We start from the raw sequence: 20,619 nt of genomic DNA, 5'->3' as shown, positions 1-20,619 counted from the left end.
GGGGAATGTTCCACAGTATGGCATTAATGATAATCTACAGAGACAAGCAGGTGATAACAACAGGCTAAGTTATCTTTTTCAAGGTATTTCTGAGCTATAAAAACATCTGTGATTAAATAAAAGCAAGATACATATGTTTAATGCCATACTGTGGAATATTACGGGCACAGCATTAACGTCTCAATGAGACAAGTCGCTTCCCTGGAAAACTACAGCCACATCTGTGTAATCCTGGAGTCTCCCTTTGAAATATGGAAGTAATGTAAACAGAAACAGTTTTAATGTATGGGTCGGGTTGCCATGGTGATTCATTTGCATCACTGTCCATCCCTTTAATGTTTTCTTAAAGGGGAATCACACTACCAATATTTACCCCCTCGCACCACATCCCCATTGTTTAATCTCCAGTTTGACTGTGTTTCCTGAGCTGTGGTTTTCCTCGTGGTGGTGGAGTCATAACAGCAGCACACAGACCTGGACCTGTCTGTGCTCAGCCTTCACCTGTCTTCAACCAGACTGACAGGAGCTCCCCTGCCACCGCCATGTTGTTTTGACATTCACCATACATTTCTCTCTCCCTGTCTTCTCTCCCTCTCTCTTTTTCTCCCTCTCTGTCTTTCTGTCTCTTCTCTCCCTGTCTTTTCTTTTTCCCCCTCTCTCTCTCTGTCTTCTCTCCCTCTCTTTTCTTTCTCTCTCCCTCTCTCTATCTCTGTCTCTCTTCTCTCCATCTCTTTTCTTTCTCCCTCTCTGTCTCCCTCTCGGTTCTTTCTCTCTCTCTCTTTTCTTTCTTTCTCTCTCTGTTTTCTTTCTCCCCCTCTTCTCTCTCTCTTTTCTTTCTCCCTCTTCTCCCTCTCTTTATTTCTCCCTCTCTCTTCTCCCTTTCTTTTCTTTCTCCCTCTCTGTCTCCCTCTCCATTCTTTCTCTCTTTTCTTTCTTTCTTTCTCTCTTTCTTTTCTTTCTCCCTCTCTTCTCCCTTTCTTTTCTTTCTCCCTCTCTTTCTCCCTCTCTCCTCTCTTCCAAACTACCAGAGTACAGTGCTGATGCAATGTTTTTGACAGACTCACAAACCGTATTCAGTACCAACATAAACCCGAATAAGACAATGTGAACAGTAAAGTGTGAAGAGTCTTGCCCAATGACACAATGTCAGTGTCCATTACCTATAGCAGCCTTTACACATGGAAATATGAATACACAAATAACATGCTGATTCTAAAGAAACACTAATTAGTTTGAAGGTTGTCAAACGCAAAGATTTCCATTTAGAAAATGAAAAGTACATGTTTGATCAAAGCACTTACAGTATGTGTTGAGATTAAGGCTCAGTCCCAGTTCTACTGCTCTGTCCTTTGCTTTAGCCCTGCCCCTTCACTTTGTGCGGTCATGACAGATGGAGGGGTGTCCCAATCCTCTGTAGCAGTGGAGGCAGGGCTAAGGTGAAGGGCTGTACACCTCTTCAAATGAAGTAAATCCCAATGCAAATCCACCTGCTTTGTCTCTATCAACTTAACAAAGTTTTGAGGAGCAATAGACTCCAGTTGCTTTTGATTTCACATTTAGGCTGAATATCACTGCTGTGATGAGCTGATTCTTGGAGCTCAAAACTTCACGGGACAGGGACTCCCTTTGGCCACTGTCAGTGGGGCGAGAGCCACGGTGTGAGGGAGAGGACTGTGCAGGGACAAACCCCCTCTCTCCCCTATTAGACATTATATGAGGTTAGTTATATTTGTATTATATAAATGTATATTGATTATCATAAAAAATAATTAATTTGACATTCATACATAGCGGCACACAGCTCTTGGCTTTTTGTAATTGAAAAATAAACAGAGACAAAACGAGTTCTGTCCCATTTCCAAGTGCTGTGTTTCAGCCCTTCCCCTTGGCCCTCGTTTTGGGAGTACAAAAGAGAATTGGGATTGGGCCTAATGACTGTGTAATATGTGAACAGCTGGTTGTGATCTGTTCACGGTTTTAAAGACTTTTTGGTTTAAATTCCTCACTCATTTGAGTGTGTGTGTTTTTTTAAGTTTCAGTTGAATCCTATATATGAATATATATTATATATATATATATATATATATATATATATATATATATATATATATATATATATATATATATATATATATATATATATATATATATATATATATATATATATATATATATATAGAGTCTATAGGTGTGTGTCTGCTCACTGGTTTGAACTGGTTTAAAATGGTTTTGTACTCATTGGTTTGGGCTGGTTGGAACTAGGTATGGGCTCGTTTGGACTGGTCTAGACTTGTACTCACTGGTTTGGACTGGATTTCTTTGGCGTAAAGTGGCTCCAGAAACTCTGAGTCTCCCTCAAGCTTTAGGCCTTTCTCTGTTATTCTCAGGTTCCCCATGCCGTCCTGGAACACACAGACAAACAAGGTTATATTTTACATCATCATGTCATACAGCTGCTAAAATCAACAACACAGAATCCAACCATTCTATTTACTTTCAACCAACACTTTTAATGGTGTTTTTGTTTTGGGCTGAGGCATTACAGCTGCTATTCAATTTAACCTATATATTTTTAAACAGATTCTGTTCAAAGTGCTCGTTTTAAACACGTCCAGGGGCAATGATGTGTCACTGATGATCCAAATATGAGCTGATAAACTAACCCCATGAATCCCATGAATTTGAAAACATGATTGCAAAGGCCTGAACGAGGCGAGCGGATTTCAGATGTGATTAGACCTGATATTTTGGTGTTTTTGGTGAAATAATTTGACTATATCCGTTAGCGCTAATAGTGTCACCATTATCAGGACAAATTTACAAAGATCTTAAAGAGGCATTATGTAACTTTACTGGTGCTTGTCTCCATGGAGATGTTATAGTTCTTCAGCATGGTGTTAGCTGTTGTTTCTTGCATCTATGAAATTACAGGTATTATTATTGAGAAAACAGAGATCTGATCAGTACCGTGGGCTTGTGACCTCACCTTTTCGTCTCCATGGAGATAGATACATTTAATGCCATACTGGGTGTTGGTATGTCTGATAATAATAATGTTTCCATGGAGACAAGCTGGTGGCAGACCCTATACCATTAATGTTACATGGTGCACCTGTATTTCATGTAAAAACATTCACGAGCCTCATTTAAACGCTAAGATCTGAAAACAGCAGCAGAACCAGTGATCCAACTGTTAAAGTCAGGACAGGAATCTCAGGCATTTTTGTCAATCCCCAAAACAGCTGATTAAAGATTTTATTATTCACAGAAAGTAAAATTTTATCGACTCACGCTGCAAACTAAGCAACGTTGTTAAGTTTAGTCAGCCAAAACACAGCTCACTTTTCTGCAACAACAAGAAGAAAATCCAGACCAAAAGACGAGAGTTTTCCAGGACACGATTTCAGCAAAAACTCCAAAACACACGACTCATTTACAAATGGACAGTCAGAATGCATCTCTGGTGGAAAATAACATTGTGTTTTTATTCTGAGAGATTCTGTGTGAAACGAGAGGCAGAGATATGATGAGACTCCATTAGACTGGGGCTGTGAAGGGCCTCAGTCATTATCACAGCATAAAGATATGAAGAGCCGATACTGCTCCCTCTGTCTCATATCTGTCCCACAGCTGCAGATGTAAAGGGCCCAGAACAATGAAACTGCAGGTTTTAATAGTGAGAAATCATAGTAGAATGAAGCGGTTCTTCCAAAGCATAAATATGTAGTAATCTGAAGTACTCCAAGTGCTGGAGACTGGAGTTACAGGACACATAAGTACAAATTTACTTCTGTTTGTTGTAACATGGTTAAAACCTCATTGTTCAAAAACATAGAGTTGTATTTGACTCCATTCACTCTGGTTTCAGTAATCCTCTATCAAAAGTCTCTGAGCAGTCACTAAACAATGTGGGGACAGGTTGGCGGTTTGAATCCTGCTCTCGACATAAACATCATTGGTTGAGCGGTCAGATTCACTATCCCACAGGTTGGTGGTGCAATTTCAGCTCCCACAGATGAATGCTTTTGACACTTAACCCACCTCGCCCCCAGTGTCTGTGTGCACTGGTGTATGACTGTGTGTGTGAATGGGTGAGTGGTTCCTTGATGTACAGCGCTTTGAGCCTAGAAAGTGGAAAAGTGATATATAAAAATGTTTACCAAAACCGTTTGTCAATCCTTGAATCATCTCCAGACTCTGGGCATGTCGGTTATGAGTTAGTTTAATTGTTTTCCCCATGGTAATTCCCTCTGCTACCAATAGATGGCACACTGCAAGTTCACGTTGTATATCTCGAGTATATATATTTTTTTAAATCATTTTTGCAATATTACACAACAATATTTAACAATTTACAAACATCTGATATCGGTGCTATGGGGCGACAGAATAGAATTAATAATACTAATAATAATATAAGCTATGAGAAAATAAAAATAACGTAAATAGAAATAAAAAATTGACTTATGAACATATACAAAATGTAAAGAATGTGCAAAACTATGTAATTACAATCTACGTACATTTGAACAATAGTCAGCTGCCCCCTTGTGGACTGGCTTGTACACTGTAGTGATGTCATCTCAAACCCTGCGTTATACCTCATAATACCGTTCAGTACTACAATTCCTCGATGTTCAGTAAACGTCCGAACCCCCTCGCTCCACGCCGCCGATGCAAACTGACGGACACACAGTTGAAATGAGGTCTTCGTCTCCCACCTGGCGTCCATTCTCTTCCTCATCACGTTCGGACCAAAACGCCGCTCGGAATTTCAACTCCTTCAACGACCGGGCGGGGGGCAAGGAATACCAGAATACAAACCCACGGCGCAGCTTTGGGTTCGGGATTTCAGGAGGTCCCGATCCCTATTTGCTTGTCAAAACCTTCGGGATCCAGCGCTGAAGAGGGGGAAAGCGAAGCGTCTCTCCTCGCTGTAGAGATGGTAAGGCCTGATAGTTTTTATTGTAGCTGCTATCTTTGAGGTTGGATCATATAATACAGAGAGGGAGCGGGGTCAGACAGTCCAATTCAGAAGTCTAGAGCGAATCGGTTTCATCAGGGTGCTCTAATATCCTCTGTTTCAAAGGCACAATGGTCTGTCTGAAAGCAGTATTTCCTCTGTGTATCTCGTTTGATTTGAACATAAAGTCGGATGAGGATTCAATTCAGACCCAGAAAATACATTTATCGTAAGGATTCAGTGAACGCGGAGGTAATAAAAACTGTAATCGTAGAAAGTATTAAATTGTTCTTGTTCTGTATTCATACGACACTCAAATAATTTAGTTACCACAACGACAGATTAAATAAACATATCTAAAGCCACAGGGGTAAACGGAAGAACACTCAGAACACTGGACCGTCTTTAATTTTGAAATGGAGCACAGTTGTTGCGCTTTGTAACTTTTTCTGGCGCCCTTGTTTCCATGGAGACGTGTTTGGCTTGGATTGTCCCACAGTAAAGCATTACACATATGGTAATGGTCATGTTTTTATATAGCACTTTTCCACGTTTAAGACACTCAAAGCGCTTTACGTCAAGAAACCACTCACCCAGTCACACACAGACACTAAGGGGGAGGTGGTTGAAGTGTCTTGCCCAAGGACACAATGACAGGTCAGTGGATCTTCCCGCTCGACCGATGATGTTTATGTCGAGAGCGGGATTGGAACTGCACACCTTCAGATCAGTAGACAACCAACTGAGCTACTTTCACCCTCAACCTACTTAAATCCATGGAAGAAAAGTAGGTGAGGCTGATGCCAGAAGTTTATTTTATTTTAGTTTTAGCAATTAATAAATACAAGAATGCATGATAGATATGTTGAATGCCATACTGAGGAACATTCCAGGTAAGGTAAAAACATCCTCACAACACAAGCAGATGCAAACCCTTCACTGCTTCGACTCCTGATGCTAATAAAGATGATTCAGTTTTATATTTGTGTCTTTTTATCCCGGGTGGTGGTATACATTCGTCACTACGCCATACAACTGTCTTTGAGCCATTCTTTTGAGCCAAAAAACACCACCAACCTCAAATTCCCATAACCCCTTCACACAGGTAAGGTGGGTGAAGCGTCTTGCTCAAGAACACTGACAAAAACACGATTTGAACCCTTCTCCCGAGCCACTCTCGCTTCTTCTTTCCTTATCCTTCCATTGGTTTAAATAATCACCAAATTCCCAGGTGCGGCGTCAGAATTAGAGTGAGTTAACCTGGATTTCTATGAGACAAACAACTTTTATCCCTGAGATCTGCAGCTTAAACAGGAATTAAGACATAACACAAATAAAAGATGAGAGGGAGGAATCGCACCAGAACTTCAGCACAAGACAAACACATTAACAAAGGTTTGGGCTCAACAGGGTCTGAGACGTCTGCTCTTATCTGCTGCATCATTCAAATCTACATCAAGCAAAGATCATTAGTTTGGATTTGGACGTTTTAATTCTCAACACTTGGATTCTGATCTTAAATTAAACACATCTGACGACTTCTGCTTGAAAAACGTGGGACTGATTTACACCTGTAGAAACCTCAGAATCAGAAACATTTTATTTCTATCATCGCTGAACAAACTCTGTCCTTTTGTCAGTAATAACAACAGTTAAACCAGAACTAAGTAACTCCTTAACCCTATAGTATTGTAACCTTATGCTATTGTCACCGATAAAGTGTGGTTGCGGACTTTCCATTAGCGTTAACTCTGCAACCAATTGTGCGATCATGTAAATTCAAATGGCATCTCAAACCAGAGTCATGGGGCTCTTTAAATATTTTACTGTCTTTACGGTAATCGGCTTCCGTTGTCCCTCGAAGGTGACCAATGAGAGTGCAGGTGCCGCAGGGATTTTCCCAGCCACTTATTCAATGCACCAAAGAAAAAATAAGGATGGATATGTAAAATAGAGGTATTTGGGTGAAAAAATGCTGTACATTCTGAAACTTCCTTTAACATGATTTTTATTACTAAAAAAAGAATAAAAGTCTAGGCGAGCTACAACGGTCTATAATGTGTTCAGTCCTTAAAGAGGTAAATGTCTTTGTACGTTTCTGTGATGGTTAAAATGTATTTAGGGCAGTTTGAAGCATCTGTCGTCTCATTCTCTGTTTTTTATCTGTGCAGAAAACCAGCCTTGCAATATGGCCGACACGACCCGATGAAAATCCATAGCTCTTTTTTTTTTTTTTTTTATACATCTATAATAACCATTTAACCAAACCAAACATTTGCTTATATGTGTTTGTGAGTGATTATCCTGTCTTATTAAAAAAAGAAAAACACGCTTTTAACTTTGTTCCCTGATGGTGTATTCTCATAATCGAGCTGCAGGGGGAGCTCTATTGCTGAAAGATGTCTGTAGGTAGCTCCTGCTTTCAGATATATGGCAGTGTCCACCAGTAATGACCAGTACTGACCACAACAGAACAAGTAATCTGACCAGAACTGAAAAAGCCCCTCGGATGAGCAGCCAAACGTCTTCACTCTAAAACTTTTTGTCCAGTAACAGAAAAAAACTTTTCTTTTACTATCTACAGTTCTGCTTGAAATAAAAAGTATGATCAAATAAAATGCATTTATAAAATAATGACTTAGACATAAAAATGAGCTTTGACTAAACGCAAAAACAGTATGGATAGAACAGCAGTGCCAAACTCGTGCTGGAGAATAGTCCCCCCTCCTCTGGATCCTGAGGACTGCAGCTGTGTCACTGTAGAAGAAGAAGAGGAGGCCGCGCTGTGAACCCGATGACAAACCTCACCACTCCAAACAGGAAATGAACAACAACAAGAAGCAGCAGATCCTCACAGCTGCAGCGGAGAGATACGGCGGCCATGACGGTTCTTCACAACACGCCAGACTCTGGGACCGCTCCATCAGAACCACAGAGGACTAAACCATGTCAGCTACTGTCTGTGTTTGATGGACTAAACCAGGACAAAACCAGGACTAAACCAGGACTAAACCTGGACAAAACCAGGACAAAACCAGGACTAAACCAGGACTAAACCAGGACTAAACCAGGACTAAACCTGGACTAAACCAGGACTAAACCAGGACTAAACCTGGACTAAACCAGGACTAAACCAGGACTAAACCTGGACTAAACCTGGACTAAACCAGGACTAAACCAGGACTAAACCAGGACTACACCAGGACTACACCAGGACTACACCAGGACTACACCAGAACTGAACCAGGACTGAACCAGGAATACAACCAGGACTAAAGCAGGACTAAACCAGGACTACACCAGGACTACACCAGGACTGAACCAGGACTGAACCAAGAATACAGCCAGGACTAAAGCAGGACTACACCAGGACTACACCAGGACTACACCAGGACTATACAATGACTTAAACGGGACCAAACTAGGACTAAATCAGAAACAAACTGAGAATTTACCAGAACTAAACCAGTACTATACAAGGACTAAACCAGGACTAAACCAGGTCTAACAAAGTTCTAATCCAAGACTAAAGTATGTTTAACTCAAATCTAAACCAGATCTAACCCAGAACTATACCAAGTCTAAATTTACTCCATACTCTGGGATGGTAGCCTTGCTACAGCTGCCCTGGGGCAGACTGACAGAAGTGAGCTGACCAAACATTCGCGCATTGACAAGGTGGGTGAAATGTCTTGCCTAAGGACACAACAATATGCACTAGAGCCATTAGTGTCCCATTACTACACTTATATTATTTTATATTCCCAGCGGTCTCCCATCCCAGGACTAACCAGGCCCGGCGCTGCTCAGCTTCAGAGATCAAACAATTATGGGCATGAGGCTGTTCCTTCTTTAAACTACTATGGCATATTTTTATGGAATTTTACAGAATTATACTATTAACCAAACATGATCTGTAGACTGACCATGAACAAATTCAGGAACTGAACCAGAAAACTTCTACCTAACTAACATAATCCAAAATAAACCAGGAATAGTTCAAAGTCTCACTTAATTACATGTCTGCCGTGGCCTTTCGACAGATGCATTAGTTATATCATGATCAAACTCCACATGTATCCAGAGACTCCAGCGGCTCTTCCTCCGTAGATCTGACCTAACAGGAGGTTAGCGTGTTCCTGCTAATTAGACAGGACTTCAAACCCGCAGTGACATGAACATTCGTCATTGAGGTAAGAGCAGTTTAAATATTCAACACTAGAGGGCGCTCTCCTGCTCTGAGATCTGTGCTGTGTTAAAAGACCGAGATGTGCAGATGACTAAAGTTATGTGAATGTTTTATTTTAATGAGTCAGGATTTCATCAGTGAGTCTAGTTCTGTTTATACAGGCTTGAGTCACAGCTGTCAGACTTGTCACTTGAGTCATTATTGCACTGGTAAGTCGACAATTTAAATGATATGAGCCACTCTCCAATGATTTTATTTTCATATTTTTTACTTTATCAGTTTTAACAACAACAGGGGTGGAATGAAACAAAGCAAAAGTAAAGTACTGAACTTAAGTAAACATTTCAGGTGTCTGTACTTTACATAAGTACATTTTAAAATGTATACTTTTTACTTTTACTTCAGTACATTTGAGAGCAGGTATCTGGACTTTCTACTCCACTACATTTTTTTACTTGGCTGAAAAGTAAAATAGTAAAAATAAAATAAAATAAAATTAAATAATAATATATAGAGACAAACAAAAAAATACAAATAAAATTAAATAGGTACTTATAGGCAGATTTTTTTTTCCATGTGATACCTTTACTTTTACTTGAGTATCTGTGCTTATACTTGAGTAACAAAATTGAGCACTTCTTAAACGACTACCGCAGTATTTCATCCACAGACCCGTCAAGTTCATATTATTAGCTTCAGCTTCAGTTTGACATTTCTTTAAAGTTAACTGAACCCTTATTTGAGTACAATTTAAAAGTTTCACTGTGTAACCTTCCAGCTGTGTGTCTCCAAGTTACTGCTTAACCTGGAATGTTCCACAGTGTAGCATTAAATGTATCCATCATGTATTTATTCAGTTAGGTGTTTCTATTGCTCCAAAATACCTTGAAAACATTGATTCTTATGGTGAACAGTGGTCGCCTCTCCACAGTTCTGACCTGTAACTTGCCCCGGTTGGTGTCACATCCATGGTGACAAACAGATGGTGGACTTTCCGTCAGAAAAGTTACACAATGTGCATTTAAATTGTCCAGGATATAAGATGAATAACCCTCCGTCGCACGTGTCGGTTAAACCTCGCAGCTCTGAACCGGGACGTTTGAGTTCGATCGGAGGAGCCAAAAGTCACCAAGAAAAAATCCTGGAACGCGAGGTGAGTGCGGTCAGCGTAAGAGCACGGGACAGAGGGTTTTTACATAATTCATGACCAAACGCCTGAACGCATCGTCATGAATGAGAAGACAGACGATTTAGAGCAGGTAGGATGGCGTGATGGAGAGAGAGAGAAAGAAAGAGGAGAAGAGGAGGAGGAGAGGAGAGGAGGTGTGCGCAGAGTCCAAAATGAAAAGTGAATGGGATTTCTCAGTCAGATGGAGACACTAATGTGATGGACAGATTTAGTGAAGGAGGATGTGTTTATGTCGACTATGGAGAGACAGACAAAGGAAGGGAGGGAGGGAAAGAGAGATGAGGAGGGAGGGAGAGAGAGGCAGAGTGATGACGATGATGAAGAGGTTGGTTAAACAAGCAGGTAATACAACAGAGCAACGTTCTGGATGAGTGATTTTGAAAGCTACAGGGATCGCTACGGAAAAGTGGCAGAACTTACTTGACCCAGAGACTCCACCACAGCTGTTTGGCACAAAGTCTTCACCGGGATTTAACCAGAGAACAAAGGATTTACCAGAGAATAAAGGTTTAACTAGAGAAGAAAGATTTAACCAGAGAACAAAAGTTTAACCAGAGAACAAAAGTTTAACCAGAGAACAAAAGTTTAACCAGAGAACAAAGGTTTAACTAGAGAACAAAAGTTTAACCAGAGAATAAAGCTTTTACCAGAGGACAAAGGTTTGACCAGAGAAACAAGATATGAACCAAAACTCAAACACTCACACAGTAGAGCAGTGGAACAGTCCAAAACACAAGTCTACACTGTCTACATCAGTACATTCAGGTAGGATCCCCAGTATCCATGCCTCTAGAGTCAGGGGCGTGGCGTTTACATGCAAAGTCTATGGTGGACGCGCGAAACATCTAAAGGCACTTGAGGACTGCAACATACACTATGGACGCTCTGGATGCTCTGGACATGCATCGGAGGTGTCTACCTTCAAATGCAGTGACTGACGCCGGCGCAGTGCCTAAGTATGCCCCTCCAGATGTTGAGCTGTTCCAGGAGTACCTACAGGTCCCAATGGTCCATCTGTAGCTAAAGGATTTGAGTTGATGAGAAGAACATGCCATCTACACATATTTAGACCCCAGTCAGAACCTTCTTGCAGTGAAACATCAGGGCTTACCACTCAGTTTTGTAGACTCAGATTTGGTCGTTTGACTCCAAGACTTCTCAGAGCTGTGTGGAGTTTGCATGTTCCATCTGTGTCTGGGTGGGGTTCCTCCGGGCACTCCAGCTCCACCATCAACCCAAAACATGCACCATAGGTAAAATCCTGCTAAAGGTAGTGCTGACCAAGACTAGTTCAAGATTTGGAGATTTACCCCTGACAGGTCGCTCCAGCTGTACTGAAGGGGTTAGTAATGTAGACCTTGACCTTTCTCTCATTTAGAACTCGATAAGAACATTTCATTTTGGTTAGATGCAAATACAAACGGTCACATTTTATATAGCACTTTTCCACCTTCAAGGCTCAAAGCGCTTCACATCAAGGAACCACTCACCCATTCACACACATATTCACACACCAATGTACACAGACACTGGGGGCGAGGTGGGTTAAGTGTCTTGCCCAAGGACACAACAACAGCATTCGTCTGTGGGAGCTCGAATCGCACTGCCAACCTGTGGGTCCATGGATCTAACCGCTCAACCAATGGTCAACAAAGAAACTCCTTGGTTGGTTCTTTTTTTTTACTGATTTTACATTCTTTTTGGGCTGGAGTCATGGTTAAACTTTTGTACTTCATATTATCTGAGATCCAGTCATTCTTCAGCCTTTTCCAGCCTCTTCCAGCCTCTTCCAGCCTCTTCGTCACTATAGATTTACGCCCCAGACAGCCGCAGACATAAACCAGGCTCTTTTCTGTGGTCCATTCACGTGAGAGTCTGAACATAAATCTTTTGTATCACCATCAGTCACACTGCGATCCCCTCTGTGAGCAAACAGAGCCATCCCGAGCAGCAACCATCTTGTTTGCCTTATGTTTGTTGTTGATATACAGCTCCCTTTTCTTTATGAGCGTTCACACATGCTCCTCATCTCACGTCAGGAGGAACGAGCGTCGATACGGAGTCGCCCGGCGGCGCGGTATTGATCTGGGGCATCGATAAGCATCAGTGCAGAGTAAATAGAGGCGGGGGCTCGTACCAGGGACATAGATCAGGGAGTGTGAGGGTTTATGGGGCAGGAGTGAGGGTGAACTGAGGAAGACACTGAGGAAGACACTGAGGACACTGCAGGGACGAGGCTTTCAGACGCATGGGGCCCGTTATGAGCGATAATGGCGGAGTTTAATGAGGTCGGTTTAAGAGGAGGGTGGTTTTCAAAAGCATAAATTAAAGGGGAAATTTAGCACAATTTGATTGAAACACAAAATTAAAACCAAACTTCAATCAATTCTCCATAGAGGCGGATATGTTTTATGCCATAGAGGGATTGTTATGGCCAAAGGAACAGCATTTCCATGGAGACAAGCAAGAGCAGGCCAAGTAAGAGTCAGGTTTGTGGAAATGCAAGCCCGCTCACAGTAAGGATGCATGTTGTTCTCTGTGCGATAGAAATATGCTATTTTTTCCGCAGTATTTTGCTCAAAAGTTCTGTGGTGGGGCTTTAAGTTGTGGTTTTATATCAAAGGTTTAACCAATGTGGTTTTACATTTGCTTCAAAATTGTCTCTCTTCCATCATAAGCAATCGGAAAAAAAAACAAAAAAAAAAACCTCTAAAGTTTTGCCAAAACTTTCGATATCGGCCCTGTGTAATATCTGGGAAAATCCTCCGACATCACCGATACCGACACTGATATAGCACCCATTTCTATGTAAAACCCCACAGCAAAGAGAGGAGGAGCTGTGAGGAGGAGGAGGAAGAAGTAGAGCAGCATTCTGGGGGTGTGTAGCACTGGGTTTGTTCCTGCAGGCTCAGATGGTTATAGAGGTACAGTTGTGCGGTGAGAAGGAGGAGGAGGAGCAGCATTCTGGAGGTGTTTAGCCCCAGGTTTGCTCCTTCAGGCCAAGATGGTTATCAAAGAAATTGGTTGCGAGAGCTCAGTCCTCACAGTGGAGCTGCGTGTCATCCATCACCACGACACGACTATCGCCCGATCGCACGAAGACGAGGAGCCGAAACATGGAGCCAAAATAAACAACAACAAACATGTTTTCAGAAGAGGTGCTCGGATACAGAAGACGAAGATGAGGAGCCGAAACGGGGAGACAAAATAAACAACAAACGTGCTTCGATACACGGGCACCAGGTACAAAAAGAATAAACACGGATGAGATACAGTTTGGAACATCACATGACTTCTGTGAAAGGGGTACTGTGTCAGTTTTCTGGTGGAGGGTCCGCACTTTGGTGTTATTGCTTTGCAGTGTAACAGTATGGCATTGAATTTATCTAGCTATAGGCCAAGTTACAGCAGCTAGCATACTAACGTGCACATCCTAAATGAAAGAAAATACAGGACCTACAAATGGGATAATCACAAATCTTACTTGAATACAGTTTCCCCAAATACTTGAGTAGTTTTTTCGGACCACTACATTCTACTTGACTAAAAATATTCTGAAGTAGCGATAGTGTTCTTGAGTACATGTTTTGCTCCTCGGAGTTTGGGGGTTGCCTTTGTCAAAGTTTAATGAAGTTTGAAACAATGCAAAATCTTGTCTTATTTTCAGTTTGTAAAGAAATAATAATCTCTCTTGGAAACAGCCTCTCTGAGTGTGTGCGGTGACAGCGGTGGGTGACGGGAGCGACAGGGGCGACAGACATAAACTGCTCCAATTATCCAGTCATAGGAGCCATTACTGAGACGTGATTATAAAACTGCATTGTTTTTATGAGACTGGAGATGAGATTCAAAACCAGACACAGCTGCATCTGTAAAGACACGAGGAAGGTACTCTTCAGAGGTGTCCACCGCATCCTCTGCTCCATCTGACCCTATTCCTTGCATCCTCTCCTCCATCTCACCCTCTCCTCTGCATCCTCTGCTCCATCTGACCCTATTCCCTGCATCCTCTCCTCCATTTCTCTCCTCTTTGGTCTTCCTCTATGCCTTCTGTTCATTCATGTATGTTTATTTCTACAGGGAGAACCCAATGAAAGACTCTTTTTCATGCGTCCTCTTCAAACACAAAACATTACAAACCAAACCAAACACCTGCATACATCCGCTTAAAATATTAAAAACAGGAGCAGGTGTGATTATAAATGTTTATCAGCAGATTATTAAAGTGCATAAGTGGCACCAATCTATCCAGTTTTGCATGTCCTTGAAATGTATTCCATTTTCTGGAGGCAAAATAACTGAAAAACCTGTTTCCTGGTAACAAGGTGCCCTCAGCATTCTTCTACCCATAATTCCACCATCACACTTCTGCATATTCCCAAACTAACTTCAAGGCTAGAAGAAAAGGAATCAGCATATTTTTTCTTTTGTATGAATCTAAACTTTCACTTACATTTAGTTTAGATTTTTTTTGAATACATACAAATGGATTTCAGTATTATCTATGAATATAAACACAACAATATTTTAATAATGGCTATAAAAAAGTACATTTTCAAGGTGATCTTGACCCTATATCAGGATCTAAAGAGAGTCCCATGCTCTGGACAGTGAGGAAAAATGGTGAGTGAATTCTAAAAGCACACATATTTTCAGACAAAAGGACAATAAAAAGAATATCCCTCTTTGTAGATAAAAATACTGCAGCTCTTCAATGCCTCAGGTCATCGTTTGTCTGTAGAGCTCAGGTCAAAGTGCACAGGGTCATTCACAGGTATATGCTGCGTTCAACATTGACTGAAAAACAAACCATTTCCAGTGCATTTTCTGAGTTTACAGAGGGTGGTGTTGGAGAGAGAGAGGAGGAGAGAGAAGGAGAGAAGAGGAGTAGTCTGTGGAGCAGTGTGAATAAAAGCACATTACCTCCGCAGACTGTGCACTCTGTTCTGAGGTTAATAGAAAGGACCCACACAGAGATATGAAGATTCCACTTGGTCTTATCCACTTCTGGGATCGTCTGCTTCCTGCGTCTCTAAAGCAATACATAAGCAAACTATCCCCCGACCCCAGCCTCCTCCACCCTCATCTGGTTAACTATGTGTATGTATGCATTCAACTTTGAGAGAGAGGGGGAGGAAAGAGAGAGGAGAGGAGACAGAGGAGGGGAGAGAGCGTCCTCCGATCACGTGTTTAACTGTGTATGTGTGCATTCAACACAGAGAGAGATGAAGAGGAGGAGAGAGAGCCTCCTCTGGTCACCCGTTTAACTGTGTTTATGGACTAAACTCAGAGACAAGGAGAGGAAAGAGAGACGAATAAAGAGAAAGAAGGAGAGAGAGACGTACAGGGCCTCCTCCCCCTCACCTGTTTATCTGTGTATATGCTCTGAAGTGGGCATGGGGCCTCTGTGTGATCCAATTCCACATTCTAAACAGCGGATTTTATTCATTGGAAGTGGCCGGAAAATCTCTCTGACAGTTATCTGGTTTAGTGGAAAGAGAGAGAAAGGGAGAAAGAGAGGGGAGGAGTGGAGGGGGGAGAAAGAGTGAGAGAGAAGGGAAGGGAGGAGGAGAGAAAGAAAAGCCCTGGCATCTGAGCTGAACAGAGTCAGTGTTGTCACAAATATCTCAAACTCTGAGACACAAAATTAATATTGACTTTGACCAAAGTAACAACGAATGGAAATCCTACAGAAAGTACCTCAGGGCCGAGTAACTGCTCAAAAACAATAGGTCTAACAGTTCTAATCCTACACCCTACACACAAAATATGGAAAGTGTCCCACTCTGCCCTGTTTATGAGACACTTCAACAGTTTAGCTCCAGTCTCTTTAGTCTCTGGGTATCCACTGGTTTTTGACAGTCCTAAAGTACAGACAATTTTCCCTCAAAATTCTAAAAGTTTTAAGGATGAAAACTGAAATGTACTATTCCTCAAATACTTTTTCCAGTTGATAACTTTTTGATTTTGTTGAGAGTTCTCTGTGAAAAAACACAAAAAAACAAACAAACTGCCACCCTTTTTCATCTGCCCGTCCAATCACCACCAGTCTCACCACATTCAAACATGGATGAAGTGTCTTGCCCAAGGACAGAACAGTGTGAACCTGTCCGAGCTGAGATCAAACCATCAACACTCGAGTGGCGGCCCTCATGCATTTATATGAGGTCTGATATTGCTTGGTTCTGAATGTACTACGTCTAAAAATAAAACAATAGAAGGTTAAAACAGAGCTGGAGACAGGGCAGGATTCTCAGGTGGAGATTACAGATGTGTGGACCTGGTTCATGGTTAATATCTGTATAATTACTGGGTCTATCCACATAAAACTGATGCAAAATTCAGCGTCTCCTCTGTTAGTTTAAATAAAAAAAAGTCAAATGATTTTTCTTAGTAGCATGCCTCAAGTGGAGGAGGTGAAGTATCTCTGGGTCTTGTTCTCGAGTGAGGGAAGGATGGAGCGTGAGATTGACAGTTGGATCGGTGCAGTGTCTGCATCGATGAGGTTGCTGTATCAGACTGATGTGGTAAAGAAAGAGCTGAGTACAAAGGCAAAGTTCTCGATTTACCCTCATCTATGGTCCTGGTTTAATCCTGGTTTAGTTCTGGTTTAGTCCTGGTCCTACCCTCACCTATGGCCATGAGCTTTGGGTAAAGACCGAAAGGACAAGATGGCAGATACAAGCGTTAATGAATTTCCTCCGCAGGGTGGCTTGGCACCCCCTTAGAGATAGGGTGAGGTGCTCAGTCATGCCTCCCGGCGTTCAGGTCTCACCAGAAGGAGGCCCAGGAACCGCTGGATGGAGTATGTCTCTCAGCTGGTCTGGGAACGCCTTGGGGTCCCACTGTAGGAGCTAAAGGAAGTGTCTGGGTTGGGGGAAGTCTGAGAGTCCATGCTTAGACTCCTACCCCCCCGACCCAGTCCCGGATAAGAGGAGGGAAATGGATGAATGGATCTTCATTAAGTAGTGCCATTATTCAACCCCAAAGATATGAGTGTCATCAAAGGACTTTAAAGCATGAGATTAATATGACGAGTTTGTGGGGCCAATCCCAAAATAATAACACTGGTCAACACTAAATTTATTGTCTAAGATTTTTTAGCTGATTTAGGATCATTTTGATGTGCTGAATCCAAAAATCACATTGGTTTTGCTCAATCAGGTCAACGTTCTGAACTAAGCTACATATTTGTTTTTGGGCGATTTTGTTTACATGTATGAGTATTTTCACGTCATATGATGCAAAATTCTGTTATATTTCTCGCTATAAACAAATTCTGAAGATTTTGCATGTGCCAACTTATGACTAATTGTTTTTTTTTTATATTACAAGTGAATGAAATGGCTTCAACAAGAAGATCTTGCAAAAATAAGCCTGACATATTCTGCTACATCTGCGGTGAATACACCAATGTTCCTAACAGGAATCAAGTCACAAGTTTCATAAAGCGTGCTTACCATGCTTATTTTGGGATTAAACTTGGTGACCAAGATGAAGCTTGGGCGCCACACATGGCATGCAAGTCATGCACCGAGTGTCTGCGTCAGTGGACTAAAGGCAAGAAGAGTTGTCTGAAGTTTGGAATTCCCATGGTTTGGAGGGAGCCGACATCAATAGCTACTTCTGGGATATTGATGTGACTGGGATCAACAGAAAGAACCGAAGCAGCCTCAAGTATCCTGACCGTGAATCAGCACGTCGTCCTGTAGCACGCTGTGATGAAATTCCAGGACCTGTCTTTGTAGAAGTTCCTGACATCAGTGACAAAGATTCCTCCAGTGTGGTTTTAATGATGATGCTCCACATCCTTTTTCCCAAAAGGAGCTAAATGTTCAGGTTTCCTGAGAATCTGGGATCACTGAGTGATGAGCAGGTGGAGAGATTCCATCAGGACATAAAAGAGATGGAGACCAGGTATCAGGGATGCTGGGATGCAGTCATGATGGCTGATTACTGTTGGACTCTGAAGAGAGACATCCCTGCTGCTGAGCATTCAAGGGGTTCATAGAAACAGAAGTTCATGTCCTGAATTTTGCACAATGATAACGTAACGTTCCAATTTACATGTACTTACCTTTATCAATTAACATAACGTAATATTTAATTAATACATTCTGAAAACTATTTTTTATCTCCTAAAACATTTTTTGGATGAGAAATATTAAAGAAAATCAACTGATAATGTCACAAAATTGTAATCAATTTAGTCAGAAGATCGGATTTTTCAAAATCAAATTGGCATAAAAACCTGACCTGACTGAGAAAAATGGATATCATTTTTGGATTCAGCGGTGCTAAATTCAGTTGAAAAAACAGAAAACTTTCAAAAATGTTTTTTTTGTAACCCAGTGTAATGAGAAGGTTCAATGTTTGTGCAGCAGAAATTTGAATATTTCTTAAAACAGATACAGTTTTATAAGAGTTGTATAAAATTTCTAAGCCCCTCTCTTCATCTGAGGCCATAACATCATCAAACATGAACAAAACCCATTGAATCAGAGACGGAGCTGATCATTATGGGACGAATAGCAGAGGCAGAGGAATCGTTTCCAAAGACCTCGTACTGCGCTCAAATACTACTCTATTTCTGGATACTGCAGTACTTTGTGTAACTGAGAGCAGGAGGGGGAAGTAGATAAAGACAGCGCCCCCTGAAGGTGGTCTTTGTGCAGTGTGTCTCACTGTGAGCTGCACAAAGGTTCAGTCAAAGCCCATATCGACCTCTCAGCAGGAACATGTTTATCTGAACTGGCAACAACACACGAGCAGAGAGAGGAGGCAGGAGCAGAGAGAGGAGGCAGGAGCAGAGAGAGGAGGCAGGAGCAGAGGGAGGGGACAGGAGCAGAGAGGAGACAGGAGCAGAGAGAGGTAACAGGAGCAGAGAGAGGAGGCAGGAGCAGAGGGAGGGGACAGGAGCAGAGGGAGGAGGCAGGAGCAGAGGGAGGGGACAGGAGCAGAGGGAGGAGACAGGAGCAGAGAGAGGGGACAGGAGCAGAGAGGAGACAGGAGCAGAGAGGAGACAGGAGCAGAGGGAGGGGACAGGAGCAGAGAGGAGACAGGAGCAGAGAGAGGTAACAGGAGCAGAGGGAGGGGATAGGAGCAGAGAGAGGAGGCAAGAGCAGAGGGAGGGGACAGGAGCAGAGAGAGGCAACAGGAGCAGGGAGAGGCGACAGGGGCAGAGGGAGGGGACAGGAGCAGAGGGAGGATGCAGGAGCAGAGAGGAGACAGGAGCAGGGAGAGGCGAAAGGAGCAGAGGAAAGAGGCCGGAGCAGAGGGAGGGGACAGGGGCAGAGAGAGGAGACAGGAGCAGAGGAAAGAGGCAGGAGCAGAGGGAGGGGACAGGGGCAGAGAGAGGAGACAGGAGCAGAGGAAAGAGGCAGGAGCAGAGGGAGGGGACAGGGGCAGGGAGGAGACAGGAGCAGGGAGGAGACAGGAGCAGAGAGGAGACAGAGAGGCCACCTCGACCTCTCCACCTCCTCCTCTTCTTTACGTGCAACAGAGTCAAATCCTAAAATGGGAGCCTCTATTCAATGACCTCACAATCCTCTCCTGGTTTAAATGCGGTCTTTACATGCACACACACACACGCACACACACATACACATACACAGCCGCACATACGCACACACATATACACACGTACAGTTACACAAACACGCACACACATATACATACACACACATATACACACACACTTTCACCTTTTCAGTTCTGAGTTTCTGAAGCAAACAGCTGATTCCCTGAAGCGTTCTTTCCATTTTGTGTGTTTTAAATATTAATTGAACTGTGCGTCTGAACCGACTCCTTCGAGACTTTAACCTTCTGTCTTTTATTTATTTGTGTTTATTTGGAACATAGCGGGGCAGTAGTCTGTGCACTCACCAACCAACGGGAGGGTCAGAGGTTCAAAGTGCTACAAGGCAAAAATGAATAAGTAGCGTTGAGTTATGTTCTCGACCAAGAATATCTGTTTGTTTGAAGCTGTCTCTGGCGTTTCAGTGTGTTTCTTCTCATTTTAAACCAAATTACCTCATTGGCAAATTCATGTTCTTATTTCAAACTCAATTATTATAGTAATACAGTCTGATCTGGTCAGCTGTTCAAATCTCGATTCTGAATACCTAGTTTAGCCCATACATTGTATAAATAAATGGACATAGTTAACCTGCTACATCAGCTCTGGCTCCAATTCACTTTCTACTGAAAAACTGTGTCCCCTCTCTCTGTAACTGCTGCTGTCAGACTCGTCATTTTGGTCTTAAAATGTTCGTATTA

At 42.3% G+C, this 20,619-nt stretch overlaps 1 protein-coding gene across 1 annotated transcript in view; it reads right to left on the bottom strand.

Annotated features, from left to right (window-relative positions):
• sgcd (sarcoglycan, delta (dystrophin-associated glycoprotein)) overlaps positions 1-20,619 on the bottom strand; it is a 78,820-nt gene that overhangs the window by 11,708 nt on the left and 46,493 nt on the right. The window contains exon 3 of the mRNA XM_033977767.2: positions 2,301-2,402. Within this exon, the coding sequence (XP_033833658.2) occupies positions 2,301-2,402 (102 nt within the window). The remainder of the gene's footprint in view (positions 1-2,300; positions 2,403-20,619) is intronic.

This window comes from Periophthalmus magnuspinnatus, chromosome 14 (assembly GCF_009829125.3).
Source record: "Periophthalmus magnuspinnatus isolate fPerMag1 chromosome 14, fPerMag1.2.pri, whole genome shotgun sequence".
NCBI classification, from domain to species: domain Eukaryota; kingdom Metazoa; phylum Chordata; class Actinopteri; order Gobiiformes; family Gobiidae; genus Periophthalmus; species Periophthalmus magnuspinnatus.
This window is presented reverse-complemented; position numbering and strand designations above follow the sequence as displayed.